Source organism: Eptesicus fuscus, chromosome 15, assembly GCF_027574615.1.
Source record: "Eptesicus fuscus isolate TK198812 chromosome 15, DD_ASM_mEF_20220401, whole genome shotgun sequence".
NCBI classification, from domain to species: Eukaryota; Metazoa; Chordata; class Mammalia; order Chiroptera; family Vespertilionidae; genus Eptesicus; species Eptesicus fuscus.
Window position 1 is genome coordinate 73,902,629 of NC_072487.1, and position 15,839 is coordinate 73,918,467.

At 57.3% G+C, this 15,839-nt stretch overlaps 1 protein-coding gene and 1 non-coding gene across 7 annotated transcripts in view; both read left to right on the plus strand.

Annotated features, from left to right (window-relative positions):
- Positions 1-8,027, plus strand: part of SLC25A25 (solute carrier family 25 member 25) — a 33,575-nt gene extending 25,548 nt beyond the window's left edge. For 3 of the 6 annotated variants that reach the window (XM_008152582.3, XM_008152583.3, XM_028127336.2), the window contains exons 2-11: positions 915-1,041; positions 1,125-1,212; positions 1,831-1,866; positions 2,108-2,219; positions 3,504-3,662; positions 5,094-5,246; positions 5,494-5,601; positions 5,721-5,888; positions 6,402-6,552; positions 6,667-8,027. In XM_008152582.3, coding sequence (XP_008150804.1) covers positions 915-1,041; positions 1,125-1,212; positions 1,831-1,866; positions 2,108-2,219; positions 3,504-3,662; positions 5,094-5,246; positions 5,494-5,601; positions 5,721-5,888; positions 6,402-6,552; positions 6,667-6,851 — 1,287 coding nt within the window. In that variant the 3' untranslated portion in view covers positions 6,852-8,027. The remainder of the gene's footprint in view (positions 1-914; positions 1,042-1,124; positions 1,213-1,830; positions 1,867-2,107; positions 2,220-3,503; positions 3,663-5,093; positions 5,247-5,493; positions 5,602-5,720; positions 5,889-6,401; positions 6,553-6,666) is intronic. The other 3 variants (XM_008152584.2, XM_008152585.2, XM_008152586.2) reach the window with 1 other exon arrangement.
- Positions 8,028-10,154: 2,127 nt separating this feature from the next.
- Positions 10,155-10,262, plus strand: LOC114226787 (U6 spliceosomal RNA). The gene has a single exon (XR_003612900.2). It is a non-coding gene; the product is annotated as a U6 spliceosomal RNA (small nuclear RNA).
- The last annotated feature ends 5,577 nt before the right edge of the window (positions 10,263-15,839 follow it).

Consider the following 15,839-nt stretch of genomic DNA (forward strand, 5'->3'; position numbering starts at 1 on the left):
CTCTAGGGAGGCGGCCTTAGAGTCCAACAAACCTGGCTTGAATGCTGCCCACCACTTCCCCAGCTGTGTGATCTAGGATAAATGACTTAACCTCTCTGAGCTTCTGTTTCCTTCTCTGTAAAATGGAGCAAATGATAGTACCTCCTTCCTAGAGCTGTTTGTGAGGATTCAGCGGGTTACTAGAGGTAATGCTCTTAGCAGGACCCATGGCTTAGAACCTCAGGGTCTCTTCAAGCCTCTTGGGTCACGAAGCTAAGTAGCGCTCTTGTTCTGTACCTGGTTGAGGGAGCTGGGCTTGGTTATACCATCAGTTTCCCCTGAGATCAGACACTGGCCGTGGCATCATGCATATGCCCCAAAATAGTTCCCGGGGGCTCTTGCTGCTTCTCCAGCCTCCAGAGTTCTCTTGGCTGTATTTGTGTCAAGTAGGTATTGGCAGGGGCCAGCTCTGCCTCCTGCCGTCACCCTGGCCCCCCGCTTGTTCCTGGGCCGCTGCCACTGTGGGGATAAAAAGAGCAAGCTGCGGAGTTCTGGTGCAATCTGGAGCTCCGGGCTCTCCACACATTTGGGCAGAGAGCATGTGGCTGAGGCCTGGCGCCAGGGGACCGCGCTGCGGGGAGCCAAGCAGCTGACCCTGGCGGTACAGCAAGTTGGTCTTTAAAACACTTGGAATGGGAACTCACCAAGCCCGCCACCGCTGGCCTCTGCCTGAAGGGCTCCTCATGGTGTGTGTTTTTTTTGGGGGGGTCCCCTTTTTCTCTTTGCGAGGTGGGTTCTTGGGTCCTGGGAAGCCTCTTGGGTCATTAGGGCCACCTCTGTTCACGGGTTAGTGCAGTTGTTTCCTGGGGACAGGGCGTCACGAGGGACAAGCCGGTGCATGAGCTAAAGGACAAAACCTTACTTTTGTTTCCTAGAAAATCGTACAAGCTGGCGATAAAGACCTTGATGGGCAGCTAGACTTTGAAGAGTTCGTCCATTATCTCCAAGATCACGAGAAGAAACTGAGGCTGGTGTTCAAGAGTTTGGACAAAAAGAATGACGGTGAGCGCTGCCTCCGGAGCCATGGCTGGCCGCCTCGGGCTCTCCGTGGGCCCGGCTCCCGCTCACGGCCTCTGTTGTTGCAGGGCGAATCGACTCCCAGGAGATCGTGCAGTCCCTGCGGGACCTGGGGGTCAAGATCTCCGAGCAGCAGGCAGAAAAAATTCTCAAGAGGTGAGTGCTTGGCCGGTCTCTGCACTCGGCCCACTTCAAACAGCATGACGAAAGGAACGCTCTTGGGCTAACTCTGGTGGCTCTCGCCGTGCTGACGCTGTTCTCTGAGCTTTGGCTTCTGGTGGTTTGAAGGGATGAATGAGTAACCCTTCCCCGGCTTGCAGGTCCGCTCTCGTTTGAAGAATCCCTAATCGCCTGGAAGTGAGCTTGTTCACAGTGACCCCAAAGAAAGACTGGTGGGGGAGGGGGATCAAGTAGGTGAAAGGCGAGCAGGGAGCACCTTCTCTGCCTGGTGGGGAAGGGGAGGGGCTCACGTGGCAGCCCGCCACTTAAGGTGGACTTAACGCCATCGTCAAGTGCGCTGCCCGAAAGATGGGTCGAAGGTGAGCCGTGTCCTGGGGGGAGCAGAGCTGCTGCTGGGCTGGGAAGTCGCACAGAGGAGCCCCAGGAGCGCTTCCTCTCCTGGCTGGGCCTCTCCGCATCCCTGCGCCCACTCCCCCGCGGCTGTGGGGCGCATCCTGGTGCTGTGCTGTGTGTCTGCCTCAGTGACCTCTGCTCAGAGCACTTACTGTCTTGTTTCTCCTCTCTCCTCTGCCTCCTCCTTTGTCTGTCTGTCAGAATACGAACGGGCCACTTCTGGGGCCCTGTCACCTAGTAAGTATCTGTATCTCCCTGCTGACCGCCTCCCTCCTTCACCTCTGTGCCCGATCACAATGGGGTTCCTGTGGGTCATTTAGCCCATTTCTGTGCCAAGTGAGGTGTGGAGCCACCTTGCCTTTTCTCCTCGGGCAGAGGCACCCTCTGTGGTGTCCTCGGTGGCCAGGTGCCTGCCTGTGGCTCACCTGGAAGAGGGAAGGGCGGCTGACAGTTGGGCAACCGTGCGTTCCTCTTGCAGCATGGATAAAAACGGCACGATGACCATCGACTGGAACGAGTGGAGAGACTATCACCTCCTGCACCCCGTGGAAAACATCCCCGAGATCATCCTGTACTGGAAGCATTCCACGGTGAGCCCGGGCCCGGAGCCTGGAGGCCGTCTCTCCCTGTCTGTCCACTGGGTCCCTCTGCCCGGCCTCTGTCCCCATCCCGGGGTGGGATGGGGGTGGGAGTCTCAGCTCGCCTCCCCTTCGACAGCGTGCCTGTCCACTCCTCTGCCAGCCCCACAGAGCCCTCCACACGCCTCCTCCGTTCCCCACACGCCTGCCCACCTGGATGGCCTGACCATTCCCCAAACACGGGGTTCCTTTGCCAGCAGTGCCCGCCTGTCCCCATGGGCTGCCTGTTCCTCAAGGCCCACTTCAAACCCCTCCCCTGATGTACTTGCTCTCCCAAAGCCAACCTGAGCCTTTCTGGGGGGCTCTCTCCGGGGAACAAATGGCACAGCTGTTGGTTTCTCCCCCCTCTGCCCCATTTTGTGGGCTGTTTCTCTCTGTGACAAAAGAATATGTTCCCACCATCGCGCGTTGTTCTTCCATCTTGTCAGCAATACAGACCTGCACCCTCACTGGTAGTGGCCACACTGACTCCCTGCCCTCGGGCCTCCTTCCTGCGGGACGCGTCCCTCTCTGCTGGTCCTTGCTGAGCACCCCCTCGATTTTAGTGTGATTCACCCCAGGCTGTCAGCTCTGGGAGCAGAGGCCGAGGTGGTCCTCCTGGTCAGTCTCCTGCGGTGCCAGGCCAGGGCCTCACCCTCGGGACACCTGGCATCTTTGTTGGGTGAAGTTATGTGGACTGCTGACCTGTGGGTCTGGCCTGCAGCCCAGGTCTGAGCAGAGCTGGCTCTGTCTGACCAGCCAGGATGCCACCCAGAAGAGAGAGTGACGCGTAGGCATTGCACCCTCCCGTATTTGCTGAGGCCTTACATAATGTTCTGCCAGCGCGATCTGATGACACATCAGGTTGCAGGGGAATTTTCACCCCTGGCTTGATGGGTTCAGCACAGCCAGCCTGGCGACCCTCCGCTCAAATGCCTGTGTAAGCGCTTCTCGCGGGAGCTCCCTGGCAGCCATTGAAAGGCTGTCTGCGGGGTTTGTAGCTGCTTCCTTCCAGCCGGGCTTCCACATTGCATACCTGGGCCTCCCGAAGGCCACAGACAGGGACCAGAGCTTTGCCACCTTCACATGGAGGGGGAGGGGACTAGGCCGGTGCATCAGTTTCCTACCCAGAGTCCTTGGCAATCTCCCCACCTGGTGCCCCTTCTGGACGGTGGAGGTTAGGGACCTGCTGTCCACCAGCAGCTTGGCCACAGCGTCAGGGCCTGCTTGTTTGATCTTCGCTGGTCTTCCCTGCAGATCTTTGATGTGGGTGAGAACCTGACCGTCCCCGATGAGTTCACGGTGGAGGAGAGGCAGACGGGGATGTGGTGGAGACACCTCGTGGCTGGAGGTGGGGCCGGGGCCGTATCCAGAACCTGCACGGCCCCCCTGGACAGACTCAAGGTGCTCATGCAGGTACGCAGGGAAACAGGCCCCGGACCTCTGGCTGCCACCCCGGGCTGCTTCGGTGGGATGGTCTCCCCTCCCCTCCCTTGTCTGGGGCCCTGCTTTGCACCCATATTTTTTCTCTCCCAAGAAATTAGATTGGAATTCTTGCTCAGACAAGGGCAACATTAGATCCAGGCCTGGGCAGTGCACGTAGCTGATCTAATTTTATCTGAGGCCCTTAGCCAGGAGTCACATTACAGGGCCATAAAGTGGACTGGTAAAGCTGGTGAGGATGGGGGTGTGGCAGGAGCCTTTCTGTAGGCACTTCTGGGTACGTGTCACATGGGGGAAGGTGTGAGCAGATGGTCACCTGGCCCAGACACCATCATCATGGCCAGAGGCCTGACTCCACGCCCATGGGACGAGATAAGCTAGACCAGCGTCAGGGACAGGGTTTCATCAGCCTGCACAGCACTCACTGTTGGACTTTAGCGTCTTCGGAACAGTGGCCAGCCGCTCCCTGTCCCCTTGTTTGTTCTGGCACCTTCCTGCTCAGAAAAGACGTCATCCTCTCGCTCCCCCTTTGCCCTCCTGGGCCTGCCTGCGTTTGGAGCCTGTTGGTGAATACTGTGACCCCTCCTTCTTGTGCTGAAACAGGGAAGTGGAGTGGTTCAGGGAGAAGAGCTCTAGGCCTGGAACCTGACCCCATCCGGGCCTAGAGCTGTGTGACCTCGGGCAAGTCACTTGGCCCCAGGACTTCATTGCTCTGAGCCAAAGAGGCTTGTAACACACTGCCTTCCTAGTCAGAATTCTTCACGAATCCCCAGGGATGCTGTAGATACTGAAAGCATTTCACGTGGGTGAAATGACACAATCCTACTGGGTCCCTTAAAGCAACCCAGCAGGGGTGGGGCAGTGCGGGGAACGGATTGGCTGTGGTTTCATGCGTGTGAAGCTGATCACGGGTTCATGGAGCTCATTATATAATTCTCTGTACTGTTGTACATATTTGAAATTTTTCCATAATAAAAACCTCAAGCTCAATCTTTTTTTTTTTTTTTTTTTTTATCCTTACCCAAGGATGTTTTTATTGCTCTTAGAGCAGAAGAGTGAGAGACATCAATGGGTTGCCTTCCCTATGCGCCCCAGCCAGGGATTGAACCTTTCGGTGTACGGGACGACGCTCCAACCAACTGAGCCGCCCAGCCAGGGCAGTTCAGTTTTTTAAATTTTAAAAAGTGGTCCTTTGGAGGTGTTTAGCACAGTGTTGGCACACAGTAGGTGCATGGGAGATCTAGCTGGGCCCAGAATGGCTTGTTTGATTCTCACAGTGCTGAGTTAGTCTTCAGAATACGAGGGGAATGAGCCTTCCTGCCAGCCCTGACGGTTGGCCGTGGAGAAAGGCTCTGTTGCAGATGATGGCTGAGTTCTTTCTGACCCCTGTCCTTCCCTCCTCAGGTCCACGCCTCCCGCAGCAACAACATGTGCATCGTGGGCGGGTTCACCCAGATGATTCGAGAGGGAGGGGCCAGGTCACTCTGGCGGGGCAACGGCATCAATGTCATCAAAATTGCCCCCGAATCGGCCATCAAGTTCATGGCCTATGAGCAGGTGAGGACCCGGCCCCCCAGGTAGCGGTCAATTGGCAAGGGACAGCAGGATGGTGGGGGGAGGGGAGGCCTGGGTCTGACCCCATCTCTGCTGCCATTTCCACTGGGCCAGTTCCTTCCATTTCTGGGAAGCGTCAAATGGGCCAGGGACACCGAGTCTCGGCTAAGCCCAACTGGCTCCGGGAGGAGGCGGGCAGGAGGAGGTGCGCTGGTCTCGGGTGTATCAGTTTGTTTGCTCCCTGTTGTAGATCAAGCGTCTTGTTGGGAGTGACCAGGAGGCTCTAAGGATTCACGAGAGGCTTGTGGCAGGGTCCTTGGCAGGGGCCATCGCTCAGAGCAGCATCTACCCGATGGAGGTGAGGGGCCCCGTGGTCCTGGGGCGGACCAAGGTGCCATGGGGCGGGCAGTGCACGTGGGGATGAGGCCGAGGGGTGGGCCGTGCTCATACTTCTGTCGCTTCTGTTGGGTTCTGCAGGTTCTGAAGACCCGGATGGCCCTGCGCAAGACAGGCCAGTACTCGGGCATGCTGGACTGTGCCAGGAAGATCCTGGCCAGAGAGGGGATGGCCGCCTTCTACAAAGGCTATGTTCCCAACATGCTGGGGATCATCCCCTACGCGGGGATAGACCTGGCTGTCTACGAGGTGAGGCGCGAGAGCTCGGGCCCCTGGGACCGGCAGGGAAGATTCAGAAACCCCCTCCTCACACGTCCCCGCCTGTTGTCTCCAGGCCTGACAGCCGCTGGGGATGGAGGGACAGGACCAGCACCAAAGAGTGTCTCGTCCACTCAGACTCATTGCAAGGGTCCCCGGGCAGCCCCGAGTTCCGCCCCAGGAGCTTGGCAGGCAGATCCCCAGAGCACGGTGCCCTGGGGGCTCATGGGCCCAGCAGACTCCAGGCGACAGAGTCAGTTTCTGGGGGGCGAGGCAGTGCTGCCTCTGCCCATCCCCATTCCTGTCTGACCCAGGAATCCCCAGGGACAGCAGAAACAAAGGCAGGCGGCCCAGGCCAAGCGAATCGGGGTACAGTGGCCTCAGACATGCATGTGATGGGATCCAATAACGTTGTCGTCACTCTCCCCCCCTCACTCTGGCCTCGCAAGCTCTCGCTGGGGCTCGCTGGCTCCTCAGCTCATCCCTGCGCCCTTCTCCTTGCAGACACTCAAGAATGCCTGGCTGCAGCGCTATGCAGTGAACAGCGCAGACCCGGGAGTGTTTGTGCTCCTGGCCTGTGGCACCATGTCCAGCACCTGTGGCCAGCTGGCCAGCTACCCACTGGCCCTGGTCAGGACCCGGATGCAGGCCCAAGGTAAGGCTGGTCCTAGGCCGGTCCCCAGGGGCCCATCTCCCTGGGCAGATTGGGATCCAGGGAGGAGCCGGCGAAAGGCCTCTGATGGACGACCTTTCTTACTTCTTACTGCAGCCTCCATTGAGGGCGCTCCCGAGGTGACCATGAGCAGCCTCTTCAAACAGATCCTGCGGACCGAGGGCGCCTTTGGCCTGTACCGGGGGCTGGCCCCCAACTTCATGAAGGTGATCCCAGCCGTGAGCATCAGCTATGTGGTGTACGAGAACCTGAAGATCACCCTGGGCGTGCAGTCTCGGTGACGGGAGGGACAGCGCCGCCCGGCGGACTCCTGATCCTGGGCTGCAGCCCCGGGATGTGTAGCCATCTCATTCTGTGAATGTGCCGACACTAAGCTGACTTAAGCCAAGCTGTGAAACCCTGGGACGCACCGCAGGGAGGGTGGGGGGAGCTGGCAGGCCCACCGGGTTTGTCCTGCTGACCGTGGCCCACCCTCGTGTCCATTCCAGGGAAGGCCCGTGGGTATCCCTCGGGTCCGGGGTCAGCAGGACTCAGGCTGATGCGCAGTAGAGACCAGACGTTTCCTGCAGTGCCTGCCAGACAGCAGGGCTTGGAGGCGGCTTAGTTCTTCCATCTCTTCCCACCCAGACCATGGGCCACGGGCCCCTGCCCTCTGGCCTGCTGGGCATCTGCCCTGTGCCCACTTGGCCTCGTCCTCACTGCTGCTTGAATATGGTAGGAGGAGGGCCGCCAGCCCACTCCCGTGCCCGCCGGCTCCTCCCTCTCAGTCCGCGGGGAAAGGTGCTTCCACCTGACCTCACACCGACTTCCCCTGGCTCGGTTGTGCAGGGAAGGGAGGAGCCTGGGAGAGTGCCCACCCTCATCTGCACTCACCAGCAGAGGGGCACCTGTGCATGCAGGGCAAGGCCCAGCCCCGCCGTTGGCTGCCTGGCACCCGGGCGCATGGCTTCCCGGAGCCCGGAGGCCTCTGCCCTGTGCTGCTGGGGCCTCCTGGTGCTCTGAGCTGGCTCCAGGCTCTGTCGGGACTGGCACCAGCTCAGATCCAGCTCCCTGTCCCTGCTCTGGCATGAGGCAGGGGGTGTGGTGTAACGGGAAGGCCAGTTTCTGCCCCGTGTCTGCGTGCCCTGAGAAGGAAAAGGGGTTGAGGGCCTTAATTAGGTATTTTTGAGAAAAGGGTTTTGTTCAGAAAGACAAACTGGACAAATGTGCACGTCCTGAGCTTCCAGAGGGAAGACCAAGCGAGCAGATAGCTTGGCTGACTGCATTAAAGTCTGTTCCTGACGCCCCCGGGGATTCATGTCCAATCCCAACGGGGGCAAAGTGGGACCAGCCTCACATTCCACTGATGCCACGTATCACTGCTTGGAGCCTATTTATTTCGTATTTATTTGAACAGAGTTATGTCCTAACTATTTTTATAGATTTGTTTAATTAATAACCTGTCATTTTCAAGTTCATTTTTTATTCATATTTATGTTCATGGTTGATTGTACCTTCCCACACCCAAGAGGTGGGGTGAGGAGAGAAAGTGGGAGTGGCCTTCTTGCCACTGCCCACACCGGCGTCACATCTGTCCAAGGACAGAAAAGGGGCCAGGAGCGGAGGGAGGGGCCCTGGTCCCAGAGAGGTGTCCTTGGCAGGTGGGGGCGGCGCGTGCACGCGGGCGCCTTAGGACCTGAGGGCTCGGCAGGGGGGTGGGAAGAGCGGAAGAAACCTCAATTCCGTTGAAGATGGAAGTCCACTCCCTTTTTCGGACCAGGAGGGTCTCCATTTCACTCTTTCTGAATGACAAGGCAGCGAGGTGCCTATCACTGTGAGTTTGGGGGGGGCTAGAGGAGAGGGTGGCCAGCGCCCACCCCACCTGTGAAGTGGGCTTCCCCCTCGCAGCCCCCCACCCCCACCCCCGCTGCCTCTGCTCAGTAGTGCTGGTCAGCCTGCAGCCTCACAGTTGCACTTTTCATTCTACCAGAATGGCCCGATGGACAGTAAATGGGGTGCAAAGATCAATGCAAAAATTATTGTCATGTATAAACATAGTTCTAACTGGAATTCGTGAAAAAGCAAATTAAGAATTGGGAGTTGTCATTTAAAACAGCCTTCTAATAAAGTTGTTTGAAAGCCGATGACAGAGCATGATTTTTCTGATCTGGGCTTGGGTGGTGTGGGGGTGTCCCTATGTTAGAAAATGAGCCCAATTTTTTCATCTTAAAAAACAAGAAAGCCGCTGAAACCGGTTTGGCTCAGTGGATAGAGCGTCGGCCTGTGAACTGAAAGGTCCCAGGTTTGATTCCGGTCAAGGGCATGTACATTGGTTGCAGGCACATTCCCAGTAGGGGGTGTGCAGGAGGCAGCTGATCGATGTTTCTCTCTCATCGATGTTTCTGAATTTCTATCCCTTTCCCTTCCTCTCTGTAAAAAACCAATAAAATATATTTTAAAAAACACACAAGAAAGCCACCCCCGCCCCCACTGGGTTTCCTGGAGATGCTCCTCCTTTAAAATGTTGGATTTAGGGTGCTCTGAGGTCCTCTCGCACTCTGACTCAGCCCCTCTCCTGCAGAGCTGGCCGCTCCCTCCTGTTGAAGCGGCTCTGGCCACCACTGCTCCCCCTCACTGGCTGCCCCTCCCCAGCCTCCCAGTGGGTTCCTGCTTGTCTCTCCTGCTTGGAGATGTTGGAGGGCCCCACCTGGCTTTATTTGCTTTCTGCCTGTCACCCCAGGAGAGGATGAGGCCACTGGGGGCAGGGTTGTATTTGCAGCCCTAAGAGAGTGCCCGATGCACAAGCACTCAATAAAATGTTCATTAAATAACGGTCCACGCTCTGATCCCAATAGTCCTGGGTGCCATGGGTCGGGGACAGTGGCAAGAGGCTGTGGGAGGCACAGAAGTGTGCCCATGGGTGAACTGGCACACGGCACTCGTACGGGGTTGAATAGTGTGTCCTGCTCTCCTTGATTTAGCATCTGTTTCCCAATTTGTGTCCACTGGGAACCTCAGAATGTTGCTTTATTTGGAAGTAGGGTTTTGCACATGTATCCCAGTTAAGATGAGGTCATACCTTATTAGGGTGGGCCTTAAACCCAATGACTGGTGTCACAGAAGAGGGAAATCCGGACACAGACACAGGGGAGACGGAGAACACCACGTGGCCACAGAGGCCGAGGGCGGAGCGGTGCATCTTCAGGAAGGATCACGAGCTGGTGGCCCCCGGCCCTGCCGCGCCTGCATCTCAGACTGCAGCTCCGGAACTAGGAGAGGAGGGCTTTCAGCTGTTTCAGGCCCCGACTCCACCTGTCAGTCCTGGGACACTGATACGCCATTTGCCTCAGCTGTTGTCAGGGTTACAGGCATACACCATTTCCCCATCATTGGCAAATGGGTGCCCCACCCCTCCAACCTGCTATCCTCAGTTCTCTCAAGCACAGAGTTAACCTTGGGAGGCGCTCTGATGTGGCCAAAGCTCTGAGCCCCACCACGCCTGCCTTCCTCCATCGTCTCCTTCACCCCTTCTTCGCTCCTCTCCTCGCATGTCACCTTCTTACCAAGCCTTCCCTCAGCTCCCTGTTTAAAATGGTCACCGCTTGGTGCTCGCTTCGGCAGCACGGAGACTAAAGATTGGAACGATACAGAGAAGATTAGCGTGGCCCCTGCGCAAGGATGACGCGCAAATTCATGAAGCGTTCCATATATTTTTTAAAATAATAAAATGGTAACCTTTTGGCCCTGCCGGTGTGGCTCAGTGGTTGAGCATCAACCTATGAACCAGGAGGTCATGGTTCGCATAGTTGGATTCCCGGTCAGGGCACATTCCTGGGTTTCGGGCTGGATCCCCAGTAGGAGGCGTGCAGAAGGCAGCTGATCAATGTTTCTCTCCCTTTCCCTTCCTCTCTCAAAAAAAAAAAAATCAAAAACAATTTTTTAAATGGTAACCTGTTCCCCCACCCAACCCAGCCCCACGTCCTTCTAGCTTTCTCCCTAGCTTCTCACCACCAACTCTGCTGCTTGCTCTCACTCCTTGCTTTAGCGTGCTTCCTCCGTGAGAGCTGGGTGCTGGCTTTCTCCACTGCTGTTCCCAGCAGGTGCTGGGCACCCACTTGGTGCTTCATGAGCAGTTACTGGTGGACGGAAACATCCAGACGTTTCACGGTGTGTGTGGCAGGCAGAATTACGCCCCCTCCCAAGGGTGTCCGAGTGAATTAGGTGACATGGCCGAGGGCGTCCAGGCGGCAGATGGAGTTAAGGTGCTCACCAGCTGACCTTAAAACGGGGATGAGGCTGGGTGACCTGAGTGGTCCCGAGGGAGGCGGGGAGAGGCAGAGGTGATGCCAGGACTCTGCCCGGGTCGCTGGCTTTGAAGAGGGAGGCCGGGGCCACAAGTTCAGGATTGCAGGCGCCTCTCGGAGCTGGAAAAGGCCAGGACCAGACTCAACCCTGGAGCGTCCAGAAGGAACGCTGCCCGCCGACACCTGGAGCTGAGCCCAGTGAGCCGCCCTGCAGGTCTGACCTCCGGACTCGCCTGCTGGAAACTCAGAGGAGACTGAGTGGAAAAGTCTGGTCCTAATAAGCAGTTTCATCTCCCGCTCCCTCCCATCCAGGATTCCAGACACACACAGTCATTTCCACCGAAATGCTTTTCATTCCAGCCTCCCGGCGAGGAGGCTCCTGTGGGCCTCGGATCTCTGGCATCTGAAAGGAAGTCCAGCCGGTGGGGTGGCTGGGGGTGGGGGAGCCATGTCAACCTCCTTCCGGGAGCTAGAGGTGAAAGGTCACCTCTAATTCCTGGGAATGACATTTATGGAGCACCAGCTGGGTTAGCCCTCGGCAGTTGTAGGAGGTTATTCTGCCACCACGTCTGTCTGTCCATCCATCCGTCCGTCCGTCCATCCGTGTGCTGCATGCCTGGGGGTGAAGGCAGGGGGCTGTGCAGGGGCTGGGACGGTGCCATGATCCACCTCTGGGGACCTTCCCTGAGGGGCCCAGGCCCCTGGCTGCTCTCCCGTGCCAGGGGCTGCAGAGAACCTGGGGGCAGCCTGTACTTGAGTCAATGCTGGCACCGTGGCAGTGGGATCTTGGGCAGATCTCATGCTCTCTGAGCCTCAGTTTCCTCACGAGCAAGAGGGCCCAGTCCTTCCTTACAGCCCAGAGGGAAGGGCTCCCCGGGTTCATGCCGGGTAAATGTTGAGCTGAGTCAAACCAGCTTTGCTGACTCTGAGGCCGTGCTCCCAACCTCAGCTCCTGGCGGGGCTGCCCCATCTCACAGTCCGATCGGGCTGGGATGTAGGGGAAGGGTGAGAGGACCAGCAGCCTGGGCTGGGCCCGGCGGCCAGTGTGGACCTTGCTCCCTGGCCTCCAGGGCGGACGAGGAAGCTGGAGCAGACCAGCGAGGCCCAGCACAGTGGCTCGAGAGGCCGCCAGGGCAGGATGGGAAGGGCCGGCAGAAGGGGGGGAGGTGGGGGGGATGCAGTAGGGCAGGGAGGAACCGAGAATGAGGGAACTGAGGCGTGCGAGAGCCAGAGGCCTGTCCCAGTCCCCCCCCCCCCCCAGGGAGCAAGATAGCCCCAGGCCTCCTGCTCTTGGCTCTCCGGCCAGGCAGTGGCCGCAAAGGGACGGCCACCTTTGGCCATTTGCCGTCCCCACCCGCACAGCCCCTGTGGCCCGGGAGGAACTTATCTCCCACAGCAGTTGTGGGGGCTGAGGAGAGAGGGCGCTGCCTCGCCAACACCTGCCAAAGGGCCCACCCCCTCACCTGACGGAGGGCACTGACCCGGGCGGGGACCTGCCCGTCCAGGGTCAGGGCTCAGGTTGCGGTAGCGGTTTCTCTGTCCTGGCTCCGTTGGGATTCGTAGCCGGTGGCTGCCGTTACAATCAGCACAAACGTGGGTCTGAAAACGCACAGACGCGCCCTCTTACGGTGCTAGAGGCCAGGCGTCCTACGTCAGTGTCCCTGGCGGAAAGCAAGGTGTCCGCGGGTGGTTCTCTTCCAGGAGAACCCCATTCCTGCCTCCCCCGGCTTCCTGAGGGGCCTGCGTGCCTCTTCTCCCCTGACCCCGGCCTCTCGCTCCTGCAGTCAAGGCTCCCTCTTCTAAGGACACCTCTGGGTACCTTTGAGGAACAGGCAATTCAGGAAGCTCTCTCCACCTCAGTCATGAATTTAATTCCATCTACAAATTCCCTTTTGCCACATGAGGTAACTTGCACAGGTTCCAGGGTTAGGACCTGATGTATTTGGGGGCATGATTCAGGCCACTACAACTCCCGCTCCCTTCTAGACACTTCTGCCCAACAAAATCCTTCCCACCCGGCTGGTTAAATTAACCAGGGAGCAGTCATCCAACGGAACACTGGGTAATGGAATTCTACACCATCATCGAGAATGAGGAGGGAGAACAGTGGCTAATCTGAAATATGTTAACCATTGAGGAGCTACTGTGTGATCTGAATTTTTATTGAAAATAAAGAAAAACTGCCCGGCTGGTGTGGCTCAGTGGTTGAGCATCAACCCAAGAACCAGGACATGGTTCAATTCCCAGGCAGGGCACATGCCCAGGTTGTGGGCTGGAGATGTGCAGGAGGCAGCCCATCGATGATTCTCTCTCGTCATTGATGTTTCTATCTCTCTCTCCCTCTCCCTTCCTCTCTGAAATCAATAAAAACATATTGTAAAAAAGAAAAGAAAACCCTCTCTAGAGAGAGAGGAGCACTGTGACACCGTGAGGAAGGCCACACTCCGGAGCCAGGAGGTCCGGTTCACACCCTCCCTCTGCCACTTGCTAGTTGTGTGATTCCAGGGAATTCACTGAACCTTTCTGATGCCTCAGTCTCCTCATCTGTAAAATATCTGTACCTATTGCATAGGGATGGTGTAAGAATTAAATGAGGTAATATGTGTGAAGAGCTTAAAACAGTGCTTGCCACCAAATTTAACTGTTAGATATGTAAATATATGTTTACTATATAAGATAGTAAACATAGCCCTAGCTGGTTTGGCTCGATGGTTAGAGCATCGGCACAAGGACTGAAGGGTCTCGGGTTCGATTCCGGTCAAGGGTGTGTACCTTGGTTGTGGGCTCCATCCTGGTCTCGGTCAGGGTGCCCTGGTCAGGGTGCACGAGGGAGGCAACCAATCGATATGTCTCTCTCACATTGATGTTTCTCTCTCTGTGTCTCTGCCCCTTCCTTCCACTCTCTCTAAAAATCAATGGAAAAAATATCCTCGGGCGAGGATTAACAGCAATAAAAAAATAATAAATAACATAAAGTATAAATATATATGTGCACTCTGTGTAGGCTGCATAAAAATTAAGCTAGAAGGCTGTACTCCAAAAAAATTATAAGTGGTTATATCTCTGGGTGGTGGGATGGTAATAGTTGGTACATCTTTTTACTTATCTGCCAGTTCTATTTATGTCCAGTAAACATTATTTGCATAAATCAAGATGAAATTTAAAAATATAACAATCTAACAAACAAACAAAGGCAAGCTAGAACCCTCCCAATCTCCAAAGCCTGGGCTGTGGCTGGCCCTCCCCACGGAGCACTCCTGACCCCCAGGGAGGAGAGCTCTCGCTGTTCTCAGGACTCCCCCCATTTTCACTTCCTGAAGCTCTTGGCTGTGAGCTCTGGGAACCTGGCTGGGAACAGAGCAGGGAGTGTGTTCTGAGAACAGACAGCAGACCCACTGGCTGCATAAAAACGCCCCTCCCATGCTGACTCCTGGGTGCATTGCCTCGGATGGCGCCAACCCCACGGAGCTAACTGACCTCCAAGGGCTTGTTGGAGGATGAGCAAGGACGGGGCTTGCCCAAGGTCACAGGGAGCAGTGGCAGGTTCCCATCTCAGGCCTTCTGCCACCATCAAGGCCATAGGGAACTTGAACATGACCAAGATGGGGCAGGGTTTACTCGCTTGAGGCCCTTATCCCTGGGAGGTGTGGCTTTTTCTACTTGCCCATCTTCAGACCCTTGAGTGCTAAACCCATTTTACAGATGGGCAAAGTCCCTGAATAATAAAGATTGCCGAGAAGGTGCAATGCAAGAGTTGACCTCAAGATGGCAGCACCGGACCTTGTTTCCATCTCCTACACTGTGGGACCTACAGGGCTTCGCAGCCTCTACCGCCCTCTGGTGGTTATAGGAAAACATGCCCAGAGAGCCAGGCGTAGGAACACAGGGAAATTGAGGCAGAGTTGTGGCGGGTGGAGGGCAGGATACTTGGTGAAAGAGGCACGGCTCAGTTGGTGCCACATGGTGGCCTTGGGTTGACTAGCCAGTCTCCAGCCCCAGGCACAGAGATGGGGTCTAGCTAGCACAGTCCTGAGACTATTCATCAAGGTGACCATTCAGCAGAGTGTGAGGATGACCCAGGCGTGTTCCCTGTGCCTGCAGCAGCCCCAGGGAAAAAGCTCGTCAGGAGTCAGGCCCGGGGCCCCAGCATGGTTTAGCCACCAGCCATAACCTCCTCTGTGAAATGGGGAGACGGTAGAGCATCTGTGATATATGGAAACGGGGAGAGGGGAGAAGATGGGTAGCAGGGACCCAGCCTGCCCCACGAGCCTCCTTGGTGGGACTGGGCCTCAGGGGAAGCCACGGCTGGGAGACACAGTCGCGGGGCTGAGCAGGAGCAGAAAGGGCTGGGAGCACAGGGTGGGTGGCGGCGGTGAGACCCTCCCCTGGCCACACTGTCATGGACAGGAGGTGACACCTCGCCCCGCGCCAGGCACAGCAGATGCTCCCTTTGGGGCTGAGACAAAGGAGAGGTGAGTCTGCCTCCCTGAGCAGCCGGGAAGGCACCAAGCAACCCCGGGCGAGGTTTGCGGGAGGCAGGGAAAGGCTGGCTGGGAAGGGACGGGAGAGTGGGCCGGGGGCTGCAGGGCTGCCTCCTTCAGCGCCCGTCCTGCCGAGGGAGGCTCTGGGGTCTGCAGGCCACCCTGGGCCCCTGAAGCAAAGGCCCCTGGGAATGAAGGTCTGACCAACGACGCAGGAACAGCATTCCGGACACAGCGGTGGCTTGGGGCCTGCGACACCTATTGGCCCTCGGAGGCAGCTTCTGTGGCTCCTGCCAGACTGCTGTGGCCTCAGGCCTGGGCTCCTCTCCTTCCTCCACAGCCCTCACGCTCAACACTCCCAGGGGGACCGGGACGGGGAGCCACCCCAATACTCCACGACCTGGGCTGGCTGTGGGCTGTGGTCGTATGAGCAGTGGAGCACTCTGCAGCCAGGAAGAGCCAGCAAGGCAGGCAGATGCCCCCCACGGGGACCAGGACAGGCAGG